General features: G+C 36.7%; 1 protein-coding gene across 5 annotated transcripts in view; it reads left to right on the forward strand.

Moving 5' to 3' along the window:
• Window positions 1-348: 348 nt before the first annotated feature.
• Window positions 349-15,423, forward strand: part of VSIG1 (V-set and immunoglobulin domain containing 1) — a 33,990-nt gene continuing 18,915 nt past the window's right edge. For 3 of the 5 annotated variants that reach the window (XR_008675236.2, XR_008675235.2, XM_004064689.4), the window contains exons 1-2: window positions 351-584; window positions 13,306-13,469. Coding sequence is in view for 2 of the 5 variants with exons in the window: in XM_004064689.4 (XP_004064737.1) it covers window positions 536-584; window positions 13,306-13,469 (213 nt within the window). In the remaining 3 variants the exon portion in view is untranslated. Of the gene's footprint in view, window positions 585-13,305; window positions 13,470-15,423 lie in introns of all 5 variants that reach the window. The other 2 variants (XM_004064688.4, XR_008675234.1) reach the window with 2 other exon arrangements.

Consider the following 15,423-nt stretch of genomic DNA (forward strand, 5'->3'; position numbering starts at 1 on the left):
ATGAATGCTTTTTAGCTTCATAACCCCTGTGCCCTTCCCGTGAGCCCCCTCTCCCCAGGAAACGATATAGCACCAATTTACTAACTTAATTTGTAAAAGGAGGTTAGTGAATCAATTCTGTAAGACTCATGGAAATATTTGAAATTAATTAGCCTTGTCAGCTTTTATTTGCATAGGCTCTCTTTCAACCATATCCCCCAGCCCAAGTACAACGTTTTAGTAAGATTGATTTTAAACAATGAGACTTAGAGAATCTGTGTACAAGGAGCTTGAATAATTTAAATGCGTGGGTTTATTATTAACACAGTAGCAAATATATCAAGGAAACACGCCCCATGAAAAGTGTTTCAAAGAAACACAAATCTGTACTGAGAAAAGTCTATACGCAATAAGTAAGCCCAAAGAGGCATGTTTGCTTGGCGATGCCCAGCAGATAAGCCTGGCAAACCTCGGTGTGATCGAAGAAGCCAATTTGAGACTCAGCCTAGTCCAGGCAAGCTACTGGCACCTGCTGCTCTCAACTAACCTCCACACAATGGTGTTCGCATTTTGGAAGGTCTTTCTGATCCTAAGCTGCCTTGCAGGTAAGGAAAGGATCTCCAAACCACCAAATATAATTGGAAACAGAGTTTCCTTTTAAATAAAAATTCCACATTTTTACATAGAATTTTCATCTCCTGTACTTCAAATGAATTGTGATTAGTATGATGAGTTAATTTTCAGAACTCTTGCTTAGCAAACATATGCCATGCTGATATATTAGGGGTGTAAGCCCATAATATTATTGTTTTATGGAGCTTCTGAATGAAAATTTTCTCAGAAAAAAATATAGATTATTACTTTACTTACTTTGAAAAGTGAAAAAAATGAATTTACTCAGAAACCAAACTTTGTGCTAGGGATAATTTTGTCTCTGTTTTACTTACTTTAGTGTTTCCTTTAAGCTCAGTGATTGACTTGCTCTAGCAGGCAGAGCCTGGGTTGGAGGGCCTGCCCTGGCTTACACATGGGAAGAACAGAAATTTACTGAGTACTTTACTGTCTAATATTTCTTAAGGAGTTGTGGTTTTCCAATCCTAAGACTGTATTTTGCAAAATATGTGAGTGATTTATGGTGCACAACATGGGTGATTTTAGGGATCTGAACAGAAGAAAATCAATTTTGGAATCAAAATACTGATGTTAGTTAGATCCAGGAGAGATCATTAATTCCAAAAATCCCTTGGGTAGTTTTCAAATATCAGATACATTTTGCATCTGTTCTTATAAGTTAGGTTTATAGTAAATACAATAATATTGTTTATCCAAAAACAGGATTTTCAAGCCATTAGTAATATTAGTCAGTCGTTAGAATGAGGTTTACTAGGCGTATTAATGACATAAGAAAATACCCAGGATAAAATATTAAGTGAAAAAGCAGGATGCACACATATGCCTAGAATAAATTACTAGAAGGTTATATACCAAAGTGCTCATGGTGGTTGCCTCTGGGTGATGGGATTATAGATGATTTTAATTTTATTTCCCAGCTTTTCATACTTCCTGGGTTTTCTACGAAGAACATTATGCTATTTTTATAATTAGAAAAAAGTGTTACTTTTCAAAATGATCTCATGTTTAGAAATAGTTCTTTAAATGTTCATTACTAAATGTTTAAGCTTAGATGTTTTATGGAGTTAAACATCACCAGAAGGCAATACTCCATTTGTCCAGTGACCTAACTAGGCCCTAGAGCTGGAAACACATGTTCCTATTTTCCCTTCTCCCCAGGCATATTCATTTAAATGTAACTTTAGATATGGAAGTTTTGTCTCTTCTTAAAGGGTTTCCAGTCATTAGCCAGTTGGGTCGACCCCTGGGCCTTCTGCATCAGCCCTCTAAGATCATACCTGTTTCCCTATGTGAGGCCTTGCCCTGGCCCATACTAGACACAGGGTTTGGAACGGTTGTTAAGAACAGTTTTTTTTTTTAACTGTACCTAACATACAAGTAATTTTTACTGATTATAAATGTAATGCATGGTCATTGTAGAAAGGTTGGGAAATAGGGAAATTTAAAATAAAAGTCATCTGCAATTTTACCACTCAGATTTGGGTGAATTATTATTCTTTTATTTGCAGGTGTATATATTACATTTTAAAAATTGGGCTTATTCCTTGTATACTTTTTTATTGTTTAAAAAAATTGTTTAGCATCATGTCAGGATTTTATTTTATTGTGACTTTTAGAACAAGACCAATAAATACTTCAGAGTGTGTTTCCTAAGTTACTATATAACTGATTTTGTTGGTATATAGTGTACACTATGTATCTACACACATATTATCTAGTTGGCCCAAAGCAGTAGTGTCAGTACAGCAAATTGTGGTATGCTCTATTGTCGTTTACTGTGCTTACATATGTATTGAAGTCAGAGAAAGGATCACTTTAGTAATCTACACCTGTCATTAGCAGTGTTCATCAGTTGATCTGGACAACTGATAGTGTTTCCATCAATGTGCAATTTGATGTTCTTCCTGGACTTGTTTTGGAGAGAATGTCACTTTTTGGTGTTAAGCATGGTGCCTAACACATAATGGATGCATAGTAAATGTTTGTTGAAAGAATGAATTACTTTCCCAAATTCCAAACATCCAGACATCATTTTCACATACATATTTAAAATTGATTTTGGTATAACTAAACAGGTCAGATTTTGCTTAAATCAAAATATTTCCAATGACTTCTTAGAAATTCTTAGGTTAAATTCTAATTCAGGAAAACGAGTTTTAATCAAACTTCTGCAAAAAATTTATGCATATCATTTTATGTACTTGAAATATGTATTAGTCACCTCTTAGAAAGATATGTTAATGTGGGTTTCATTTTCTGGAGGTATATGCTATGCATTTTAAAGGAGTAATATATTTGAACTTTGAGTTTGCAGTCAAATCCAAAAAAGTGAGTGATCATTTGATTATATTATTTCCTAAGTCAAAATGAATCTATTATATATGAAGTTGCTGGAAATTAAATCACTTCAAATCTGTGAGATTAAATATGAATATTTGGGGGATATTTTGCTGTGGTACATTAGGAGGATAATAATCCTTCTATAAGCAAAATGTTTGCCACCTTGTAGGCATTAAATGAATGAACAATCACCACCAAAATACAAGACATTCTCTCTCTCTCTCTCTCTCTCTCTCTCTCTCTCTATACATATATATATATATATATATATATATATATATATATATATATATTCTTTTGAGACGAAGTTAAGTCTTGTTGCCCAGGCTGGAGTGCAATGGCGCGATCTCGGCCCACCGCAACTTCCGCCTTCCGGGTTCAAGTGATTCTCCTGCCTCAGCCTCCTGAGTAGCTGGGATTACAGGCATGCACCACCACGCCCGGCTAATTTTGTATTTTTGGTAGAGACAGGATTTCTCCATGTTGGTCAGGCTGGTCTTGAACTCCCAACCTCAGGTGATCCGCCCACCTCAGCCTCCCAAAGTGTTGGGATTACAGGAGTGAGCCACCGCGCCCAGCCTAAAAATATTTTTAAATGTTGATTAAGTGTGTACATCTTGGATTATTTTTCTTTAATAATAAGCACTTTTTTTATTATTATTATACTTTAAGTTTTTTTTTCTTTTTTTTATTATACTTTAAGTTTTAGGGTACATGTGCACATTGTGCAGGTAAGCACCGGTTTTTAAAAGAGATTACACATATTTCAACCACATATGCATTTTTGTTTTGTTTTTAAATTTGGTCAAGTCAGAGAGGGACATTGCGTTCTTGGGTTTTGTTTAAATCAAATACTAATCTTTACTTTGCTATTTATTCACAGTCCTATTGATGTAGAGATTTTTCTGACTTATTCAATTTTTAAATAATTTCTCAACTTAGAATGACTTAATCCAAAAGAAGGGAACTTTTTTCCCTGACACTCGGAGAATCACCTCCACTTTAGGACTAAATTTGCACTGCCCATTGTCTACATGTGGCTATTGAAATTTAAATCACTTCAGATTAATGAAAATTATAAAGTCAGTTCCTCAGTTTCACTAGCCACATTTCAAGTGTTTGATAATTCTATTTGGGCTACTGAACTGGATGGCGCAGAGATAGAACATTTCCATCATCACAGGAAGTTCTGTTGGACAGCACTGTAAGGGTGAGCTCAGAGGTTTTAAGTAATGTGCACTAATTGAATGATGTGACATTTTAAAAAGGCTCATCTGGAAATATATAATTTTTAGCTCTGAAGCATATCATCACTATATCATGGTTGGACAATGTCTGAAAAACATCTTTTCTTCAGAATTTAATTGGTTATGGTGCTAAGAATTGGGAATCTGGGCAATAAAATGGCCTGGAGGTTTTGCTTTGCCAACTGTTGCTTATTTACATGACAATATGTAGTACCTCAAAAAATATTGTCTCACTTTAAAATTTGAAATTACCATCCTAATTCCAAGGTGATATTATTAAACTTTTGCAGATTTCTAATTAGTTACACATTTATATATCTTCTATATTTAAAATGTTGGAAATGTTTGAATCAGATTTATATTTTCCAAATCCTTGATTTTCATTCACCTCTATTCTCATCTGTGCTATAAATGGCTTCCTGCTGCACTGAGGGATGGCAGAGATTGTGTCTGTCATGTTCATTATTGTTTCCCCAGTGTTCAGCACTGTTTGTGGCACAAAATGGGTGCTCAATTGATATTTGTTGCTAGGCTCCACAGCCTCTTCCATGGCTTGACTTGTGTGAGTACTGTGTGTACTCTGCCATCAAACACTTTTTCCAAGAGTGGTCTTCAAAGGGGGTTTGTGGGGTTTTGTTTATTGTTTTGCCTTATCTGTTCATAAATTCTCACCCTTAACCAATCTCGTAACAGATACTGGGTCCCAAACTAGAGAACAAAAATTATGGCCAAATAATATCTCTAAAATCTCTGTTTTTAGGGAATAAGTCTGGGAACTTTAAGGGCTACCAAAACCCCAGTTTTATCCTTTTTATTTTGGACACTTTAAAGACATTTGGAAGTCATCATTTAAGCATGGCCAGAGATGTGGCTAACTTCCAGGAGAAATGAAATGGGCTCTTTGAGGGTGGGAGGGAACCATCTTTCTCCAGTGAAGTTTTTGTTGGAAAGATTAGCTGCTTTCTGAAAGCCAATTTCCTTTTTGGAGGAGGCATTATGGAAACCAGGAAAGCATGGGGAGGAGAATATTTGGAAGAGGGAAACTGTATGGAGTTAAAAAGTGCTGCATTTATGTTTGCACTCAGGCACTTTTCTTAATTTATCAGTGCATTGGTTGCCATGTAAACAGCCAGCTTCTGGCAGGAAAGCAGCTGGACCAGGTGGCCTGGCTGTGACAGAGAACACAGATATTGAATCCATGAAACCAAGAGTAATCAGTACAATGATTTTTTTTCTTTTACTTTTTAAAAGTGTTTGTCAATCCTTTAAGTTCTTTTTGTCTGACTGCTGTCATTAAGTAAGAAAAATATGAAATAAGTAAGTCTTTGGGTATGCAAAATTGGGAAGATGGACAGGAATTAGTCCCTCTATGCAATTTCCTCTGAATCTTCCATAATTTCTGTATCCTCATCCCTTCACCCTCAACCCTCCAACACCCTCTGTGACCCTGCAGGCAACTAGGACAGCATAGAGAGCGTCTCTTGAACTTGACTTTCTCTTCCAGTGCTTGCCTGTCAATCCTGTGACCCATCCTGGAGAACTTTTATAGTCTTCGACAATGCAATGGATAGCAACCGGTTAATAAGATAAGCCAGTGACTGTACAGTGCTCCCCAAAGTGCCATCACCTAAAATAGCCCTTTGGAAAGTGCTCATATAGAACTGAGAATTTTAGTGTAGTGGCAGGCTGGATTTGGGTAGGGTGCCCTTCGGTGGGCCTCCAAATCCTATGGGGAGCTTAATTACTTCATCTTTGTGTAAGGCCAACAGTTCTCAAAATTTGTGGTCTCAGGACAATTTTACACTCTTAAAAACTGAGGGAGATTTCTGGTCTGGACATGTAGTACATACCTGTTTTTCATTGTTCCTCACTGCTAAGCACAAGTATAAACCCTGGAAATAATGCAAGAGACAACCAGGGTAGAACTCTGGAAGGTTGTAAGAAGAAGGCAAACTGGTTTGAGACCCAGGGAAAAACAAAGAGCAAGGGTATCCTATGTTTCCCACCCAGCAGAAGAAAGAAACCTAGTCCTGGCCATTCCTGATACCCAACTGAACAACAGAGGGCAGCCCAGGTAAGCTTACTCCTCCCTCAGAGTCCCTCTGACAACATCAGGTAGGCCCAACACCACAGGTAAGGGGGGATCTTCAGAAACCCCACCAACAACAGTGGACAAAAGAGGCATTCGCCTTCTCCCCAGGCCTGAGATGTCCCACTTTCACCTAGAGATATCGAGGTGGGAGGGTAGAACAGACACGAGGCATAAAGTGATGGCAAGCGGCCCAGTCTGGGAAGGCTCTGTCTCAGTGGGTGTATGACTGTCCTCTCCTACCCATAGAGACACCAACAGTGCAGGGCGCCAGTAGAAGTGTCCCACCATACCTACCCCAACTGAGAGACACCTGGAAGCCTGACCTAGGGAAACCTTTCTGCTCCTTCAGGCGATATGATCTGGGACAAATGTCAGCCTCAGTGATACCCGATAAACCTAACAGAGCAAAACAATACTGAAAATTAAACTGCTGTTAGAACAACAGACCACAAAAGTAAGCCAACACCTGCTTGCATGTGAAGCATAAATAATGTGACTGACTGCAAAAATAAAAAATGTAAATAGGAGTTTCCTAACATAGTAGACAAAATGTTCAATCAAAGTCATCTGTCATACCAAGAATCAAGTAAATCACAACTTGACTGAGAAAAGGCAACTACTGCCAACATTAAGATGAGTTCGATGTTGGAATTATCTGACAAGGATTTCAAAGTAGCCATCATAAAAATGCTTCAACAATCAATTAACATTATCTTAAAACAAATAAAGAAAAAAAAGGAAACTTGCAGAAAAGAAAAAGAAGTTATAAAAATATAAGAAAGAAGGAAATTCTGTCATTTGCTACAGCATGAATGAACCTGGGGGACATTATGCTAAGTGAAGCAAGCCAGACACAGAAAGACAAACACCACATAATCTCACTTATATGTGAGATCTAAAAGAGTTGAACTCAGAATTAGAGTAGAATGGTTGCCAGGGACTGTGGCTTGGAGGGAGTGGGAAATGGGGAGAAGTTGACCAAAGGGTACAAAGTTCCAGTTAGACAAGAGGAATAAGTTTTTAAGACCTATTTTGCAGCATTCTCACCATAGTTGATAATAATGTATGTGCATTTCAAAACTGCTAAAAGCATAAGATTTTAGTCTACACATTGGGTACAGTGTACACTGTTCGGGTAATGGGGGCACCAAAATCTCAGAAATCACCACTAATGAACTTATCCACGTAACCAAACATCACCTGTTCCCCAAAAAAGTATTCAAAAAAATAATAGATTTTAAATGTTCTTGCTACGAAAAAAACAAAACGAAACAAAAGATAGGTAGGCCAGATGTGGTGGCTCATGCCTGTAATCCCGCCACTTTGGGAGGCCAAGGCAGGTGGATCACTTGAGCTCAGGATTTCGAGAAGAGCCTGGGCCACGTGGTGAAACCCGATTTCTACCAAAAATACACACACACACACAAAATTAGCTGGGCATGGTGGCATGTGCCTGTGGTCCTAGCTACTTGGGATGCTGAGATGGGAGAATTGCTTAAGCCTGGGAGGCAGAGGTTGCCGTGAGCCGAGATCACACTACTGCACTCCAACCTGGGTGACAGAGTGAGACCCTGTCTGAAAACAAAACAAAACAGAACAAAAAACAAAAAAAAGGATAAATCACGTGAGGTGATGGATATGTTAATTAGCTCGATGTAATTATTCCACAGTGTATGCATATATTAAAATATCACATTGTATCCCATAAATATATGCAATAATTATTAGTTAATTAATTAAAATAAAAATTAATTAAAATAAAAGTTAAGTTAAAAACAAGAATTTAAAAAATACATACTTTGCAATTGTCTACTATTTTTCTAAAGACCCTTACAATCTATAGGTTCTTTCTCAGTTTTCTTTTTTCCCCCTTGGAATTATTTTTTGAATAAAACTGGCTTGTTTGTCCCCTCCCCCCAAAAAACAAATATAAATTATAGAACTGTAAAATAAAATAACAAAAATGAAAAACTTGCTGATGGACTCAATAGAAGAGCAGAGATGACAGAAAATAGAATCCATATCTGGTGAAACTATCCTTCAGGAATTAAGGGGAAATAATTAAATTCTCAGTTGAAGGAAAACAAAAAGATTTGTTGCTAGCAGACATACTGTTAAAAAATAGCTAAAGGGATTTCTTCAAACAGAGAATAAATGATAAAGAGCAATCAGGAAGGATGAAAGGACAACAGAAAGAGCAGAAATGTAAGTACATAAAGTAGACTATCTTTTAACTCATGAGTTCTATAAATCATATTTGATAATTGAAACAAAATTATAACACCATTTTATATTCTAGACAATGATATTTAAAAGTGGGGAAGGTAAAGGAACCTAAATGGAAGTGAGGTTTATACACTTCAATCAAAGTGGTAAAATATTGATATGAGTAGACTGTTATGACTCACACATGAATGTTAAATACCCAGAGAAACCACTGGGAAAACTCTACAAAGATATATATTTTAAAACACTATGAATAAGTCAAGATGGAATCATAAAAAATGCTCAAGTAACTGTCAGAAAAGCAAGAAAAGGGAAACAGAAGAATAAGAACTAAAGGGAACAAACAAAAAACAAATAATAAAATAGCAAACAAGAATAATATATCAATAATTACATTAAATAATTATATTGAATGCAAATACCACTACAGTAGTCCCCTTTTATCTGTGGTTTTACTTTCTGAGGTTTCAGTTACCCATAGTACAGTACAATAAGATATTTTGTGAGAAAAAGTGTGAGTTTGTGAACACAATCACATAATTTTTACTCCAGTACATTGGTATAATTGTTCTATTTATTAGTAGTTATCATTGTTAATCTCTTACTGTGCCTAATTTATAAATTAAACTTTATCATAGGTTTGTGTGTATAGGGAAAAAAAAACATAGTATACATAGGGTTCAGTACTATCCATGGTTTCAGGCATCCACTGGGGGTCTTGGAATATATCTCCCTGGAATAAGGGGGAACTACTCTATATGCTATTCACAAGAAACTCACATTAAATTTGATGACATAGGAAGATTGCAAGTAAAAATATAGAAAAAGATGTACCACATAAGTATTAATTTTTCAAAAATCTGGAGAAGCTTCATTAATATCTGATAAAGTAGTCTTCAGAGCAAAGAAAGTTAAAAGAGATAAACAGAGACATTACCTAATGATAAATAGATCAACCCAGCAGGAGGATACAATGATCCTTAATGGGTACACACCAAACAACTAAGCCTCAAAATTCATGAACAAAAACTGATCAAGCTAAAAGAAGAAAGAGACAAATCCACAATTATAGTTGGGAAATTCAATACCCCCTCTCAGAAACTGATAAATCTACTAGACAGAACATCAGTAAATATAGGGAAGATCTGAAAAAGACAGTCAATTAACAGGATCTAGTTGAATATTTTTACGATTTTATATTAGTTTATCCATAGTGATTTTAAATTATATCTCTTTGTATAGAACACTCCACCCAGCAACAGCAGAACACACTTTTTTTTGGCACCTACAGAACATTCACCAAGATAGATAATGTGCTTGGCCGTAAAACAAACCTAAACAAATTTAAAATAATTGAAATCATACAGAGTATATTCTCTGACTACAATGCAATGAAACTAGAAATCTGTAGCAGAAAAGTATCTAAACACGTGGAAATTAAACAACACTGTTCTAAATAATCGGTGGATCAAAGAGGAAATCTCAAAAGGAATTTTTTGAAAATGCGTAGAACTGAATGCAAATGAAAACACAACATATTGAAATATGTACCATGTAGCTAAAGCAATTCTGAGAGAGAAATTTCTAACACTAAATGTTTACATTGGAAATAAAGAAAGGTCTTAAGTCAATAACCTAAATTTCTACATCAAGGATCTAGAAAAGAAGACCAAAATAAACCCAAAGCAAGCAGAAGGAAGGGAATAATAAAGAGCTGAAATCAATGAATTTGAAATAGAAAAACTATAGGGAAAAATTAATAACACAAAAATTTGCTTTTTTGAAAAAAAATCAGTAAAACTGACAAACTTCTAGCAAGACTAATAAAAAGAGTTAAGACCCAAATCACTAATATCAGAAATGAAATATGGAACATCACTATAGATCCTGCAGTCATTAAAAATATAATGAGAGAATATTATGAACAACTATACATTCATATATTTGACAACTTAGAAAAAAATTGGCCAATTTATCCAAAGCAGCAAACTACTAGAACTCACCCAATATTAAATGGATAATCTGAATAGCTCTATAACCATTAAAGAAATTGAATTCATAATTTTAAAAGCTCCTACAAAAGAAATCTCCAGGCCTAGATAGCTTCAGCAAATAATTCTAGCAAACATTTAAAGAATTATTAAGATCAGTTTTACACATTCTCTTCCAAAAAATAGAACAGGAGGAAACACTTCCAACTCATTTTATGAGGCCAGTATTATCCTGATACCAAAACCAGACAAAAACAGTACAAAAATAGAAAACTACAGGCCAATATCTCTCTCATGAACTTTGACACAAAAATCCTTAGCAAAACACTAGCAAATTGAATCCAACAATGTATGAAAAGAATTATACACCATGACCAAATGGGATTTATTTCAGGTTTGTAAGGCTGGTTCAACATTCAAAAAGCATTCAGTGTAATCCACCATATCAACAGGCTAAAGAAAAAAAAATATGATCATATCAACTGATGCAGATAAAGCATTTGACAAAATCCAATACCCATTCATCATTAAAACTCAGCAAGTTAGGAATAGAGGGTGTATTTGTTTCCCAGAGCAGCTGTAACAAATTGCCACAAATGGGGTGGCTTAAAGCAAGAGAAATTAATTCTCTCACAGTTCTGGAGGCCAAATGTTTTAAATCAAACTGTTGGTTTCTTCTGAGGTCTCTGAAGGAGAATCTGTGCCATGAGTCTCTCTTAGATGGCTGCTGGCAATTCTCGGTATTCTTTGGCTTATAGATGCATCATTCCAGTCTCTGCTTCTGTCTTCACAGAGCCTTTCCCTTTGTGAGTCTCTGTGTTAAGCCTCCCTCTCCATTTTCTTATAAGGACAACAGTCATTGAATTTAGGGTCTGCTCTGAATCAGTGATTATCTCATCTCAGGATCCTTAATTACATCTGCAAAAACCCTATTTCTAAATAAGGTCACATTCACATATACTGGAGGTTAGAAATTGAACTTATCTTTTTGAGGGACACAATTTAACCCCCTACATAGGAGAATTGCCTCAACTTGATAAAAACACCTACAAGTAACCTACAGCCAACATTATACTTCATGGTGAAAGACTGAACGCTTTTGCCCTATGATTGGAAACAATGCAAGGATGTCCACTCTCATCTCTCTTATTCAACATAGTACTGGAAGTTGTAGCCACTGCAATTAGGCAATAAAAATAAATAAAAGGCCTACAAATTGGAAATGAAGAAATAAAACTCTCTATCCCCGAAAGATTTGCATCTAGATTATATAGAGAACTCTCAAAACTCAATCATTAAAAAACTAAACAATCCAATTAGAAAATGAGCAAAGGATATAAACAGATATTTTGCTGAAGATGTACAAATGGCAAATAATCCCATTAAAAGATATTTAGCATCATTATCTATTTGAGAAATGCAAATTAAAACCACGATGATTATATTACTTCATACCTGCCAGAATGGCTAGAGTAGAAAACTGTGACAACACCAAATGCTGGTAAGGATGCAGGACAACTGAATCCTTTTATTTGGTGGTGGTGGGGGGAATGTGTAAAGGTACAGTCATTCTGGAAAACAGCCTGGCTGGTTTTTTAAAATAAAATAAAATATGCAACTGGCATATGATCCAGCAATTGCACTGTTGGGCATTTGTGCCAGAGAAATAAAAATTTATGTTCATGCAAAATCTGTACCTGAATGTTCACTGGAGTTTTATCCAATACCCAAAAACTAGAAACAGCCCAGATGTCCTTAAATGGATGAATGGTTAAACAAACTGTATTACATATATATCATCGGGTACTACAAATCAATAAAAAACAACAAACTACTGATACACACAGCAACTTGGGTGAAATTTTAGATAATTATGCTGAGTAAAAAGAGTCATCAATTCCAAAAGGTTACCATGATTCCTTGTATATAACATTTATGAAGTGACAGAATTTTAGACATGAAAGACAGATTAGTGGTTGTCCATGATTAGGACAGGAATGAGGTGCAGGATGGAGGTGAGTGTGATTATAAAAATGTCAACATGAGAGGTCTTTGTGGTGATGGAACTGTTCAATATCTTGACTGTGGTGGTGAATACACGAATCTACACATGATAAAATATAGAATTAAATGTGCATGTGCACACACACAGCAGTACATGTAAAACTGGAGAAATATGAATAAGGTCGATAGGTTTTATCAATGTCAGTATCCTGGTTGTGATATTATACCATCATCTTGCAGAATGCTACCATTGCTGGGAACTGGGTAAAGTGTACCTGAGATCTGTCTTATTTCCTAGAACTGCATGTGAATCTACAAATATATAAATAAAAATTTTAATTAAAAATTATTGAGGACCCCAAAAAGAAACTGATATGTTTTGCCTGAGATTTACCCGATTTTAAAACTATAAGTCCCACATTCAAGGAATTCCCATGGTACTGGGAAAACTGAGTCAGTTGTTCTCTATACTACCAGACAGTTTTGGGTCCCTGGACAAGACTTTAAGAACCTGTGTAAGGCCGCCCTTAACACAGAAGAAATTCTCAGTTCAGTGTTATTACCACACCATCATCTAGAATTTGAGTATCTTCATATGATAATTTGTTAGAAACTCTCCTCCCACTACCCCAGTGAGCCCCAAGAAAACTCAACTTTCTTGTATGGTTTATTCTACCTTCTTCCCCTCACCTTGGATTCCTCAAATAGGATGTCTTTGTAAGTGTTCTGTGATGAAACAGTGTTATCAGAATTTGAGTACGTACTATTGATTTTTTTATGATTATCTTTTCAGGTCAGGTTAGTGTGGTGCAAGTGACCATCCCAGACGGTTTCGTGAACGTGACTGTTGGATCTAATGTCACTCTCATCTGCATCTACACCACCACTGTGGCCTCCCGAGAACAGCTTTCCATCCAGTGGTCTTTCTTCCATAAGAAGGAGATGGAGCCAATTTCTGTAAGGACACTTTTTCCTAAACTCTTCCCCTTTTGTAGTTCTGACTGAAAACTGTTGGGGTAGAAAAAATGTGAAATGTGAAAGAATGGCATGCCAGTGACAGTAGTGGCAGGAATCTCAGATACAAAAAGTTTGAAGACAGCTGTATACAGAAGATCATCATCTAAGTGACTTGACTCTTGTCCTCTCTTCATATTTAGTTATAACCCATTATCTCGGTCTGTGTAGGTCCACATCAAGTGGATCATGTATTTTAGAGAAGACAGAAATGGTTCTTCTCATAGGTGAAATTAATAGTAATTCTGAAAGGGCTCCCCCTCCACCTTTATCTCCCTATTATTTCCAGAAGAAACTAGTTCAAATGCAAGTCCTGATTGATCTGCAGATCTCTGCCAAATTAAATATCTGGAATCTGGCTGTCAAGTGAACTAGCTCACTGTGCTAGACTGAGGCCTGACAGAATGAGACTCTTCAGATGGATGAAGAAGGGCCATAGTAGTGATGAACCCTGCGTAGTTCATCAAGAACAGCATGAGGATAGAGGACAGGGGATGGAGTAGGTAGGCATAGGGTCGGGGGGAAGAGGTTGCCAGAAAAGGATGGGTTGAAAGTCAAGGGAGGAGAATGATTTCACATGCAAGCTGCCTATTCCCAGGTTTCCTTCATCAGGCCTTGAGGGAAATTCCTTCTTTAGCCCAAAGATTCAAATTGTATACTCAAAGGTGTGTGTGTGTGTGCATGCATACGCACGTGCGTGTGTGTGTTTGTGTGTTCATGCACATGTTTATGTGAGCACATATGCCATGCATGCCTACACATATCCCTTGATGGAAAAGGTCTGTAGCTTTCATCAGGTTCTCAAAAGGCTGCATGACCCAAAGCAGAGTTTAGAGAAGAGACAAGTCAGTGTGGTTTGGAATAGTTGGATGCAGCTGAATTGGGCCTTGAAGGAAAGAAAAGGTTTTGATTAGTAGAAAGATAGAGGGAGAGCAAGTTGAGGAGGCTGGGGGAGGCCTAGGGACAGGGGTGGAGAAGAAAGAAGGCATTAGTTTAGAGGAGCCACACATTGGCCAGTGTCACTTCAGCCATCACTAGTCCTTCAGAAGTGCTGAGTCCTCTGTTTACAAATCCTGAGCATTTGTTTAGCAGGAAATGCCGTACAGGGGGAGATTCCATCAATGCCACTCTCTAGTCCAAGTTAAACAATTTTGCTCAATACTGGTTACCTTGGACAAGTATCTGAATCACTCTGCACCTCTCTTTAAAATATTGTAGATCAGCAATACCCATGGGGAATCAACTGACATAATGCATGTGAAAAATATAAAGCCCTGTAAGTTTTATCCCTTGTAAACACTATTATGATTATCATCGTCCACAGCAGCACCACCACCAACAGTGCTTCTACCAGTTTCCATCACCCAAGATGTCCAGACCCAAGGCCTTGTATGTAGGAGTCAACTAAGAAATTATTGCCTTCTTTTGCAGGATGCTCTGTTAGATTGTAGATGGCAATAATCACATGACCTTTCTTCCTTTTTGAAATTCAATTTCCGGACTAGTCTTTTCAACACATTCTTTATCTGTAGGCTTGAAATCCTTCTCATTTTGCCAGGTGGGGCTGGATTTAGAGAGACCTTGCCAATGTATTTTGAAATATTTTCTGCTTGATACTCAAATCAAGATGTTCTCAACTGACTGAAGGATGGGCAAGGCCACAAATTTTTATTTATGCCTCCTCTGACACTGGGATTTACAAGGCTACCTCTTGGTTGAACTGTGTGTCTAGTGAGGAACTGGGAGGGAGCTGCAGAGCCGAAGGATCCTGTGACCAGCAATGAGCTTTTTCTATACCAGGAAATGCAAGGGAAGAAGATACGGTGATTGAATTGAGCGTGGCCTGAGCCCAGAACATCTCTTAGAAGCACTTTAAAAAAAAAATCTGTTAACAAAT

This window comes from Gorilla gorilla, chromosome X, assembly GCF_029281585.2.
Source record: "Gorilla gorilla gorilla isolate KB3781 chromosome X, NHGRI_mGorGor1-v2.1_pri, whole genome shotgun sequence".
Classification (NCBI taxonomy): Eukaryota; Metazoa; Chordata; class Mammalia; order Primates; family Hominidae; genus Gorilla; species Gorilla gorilla.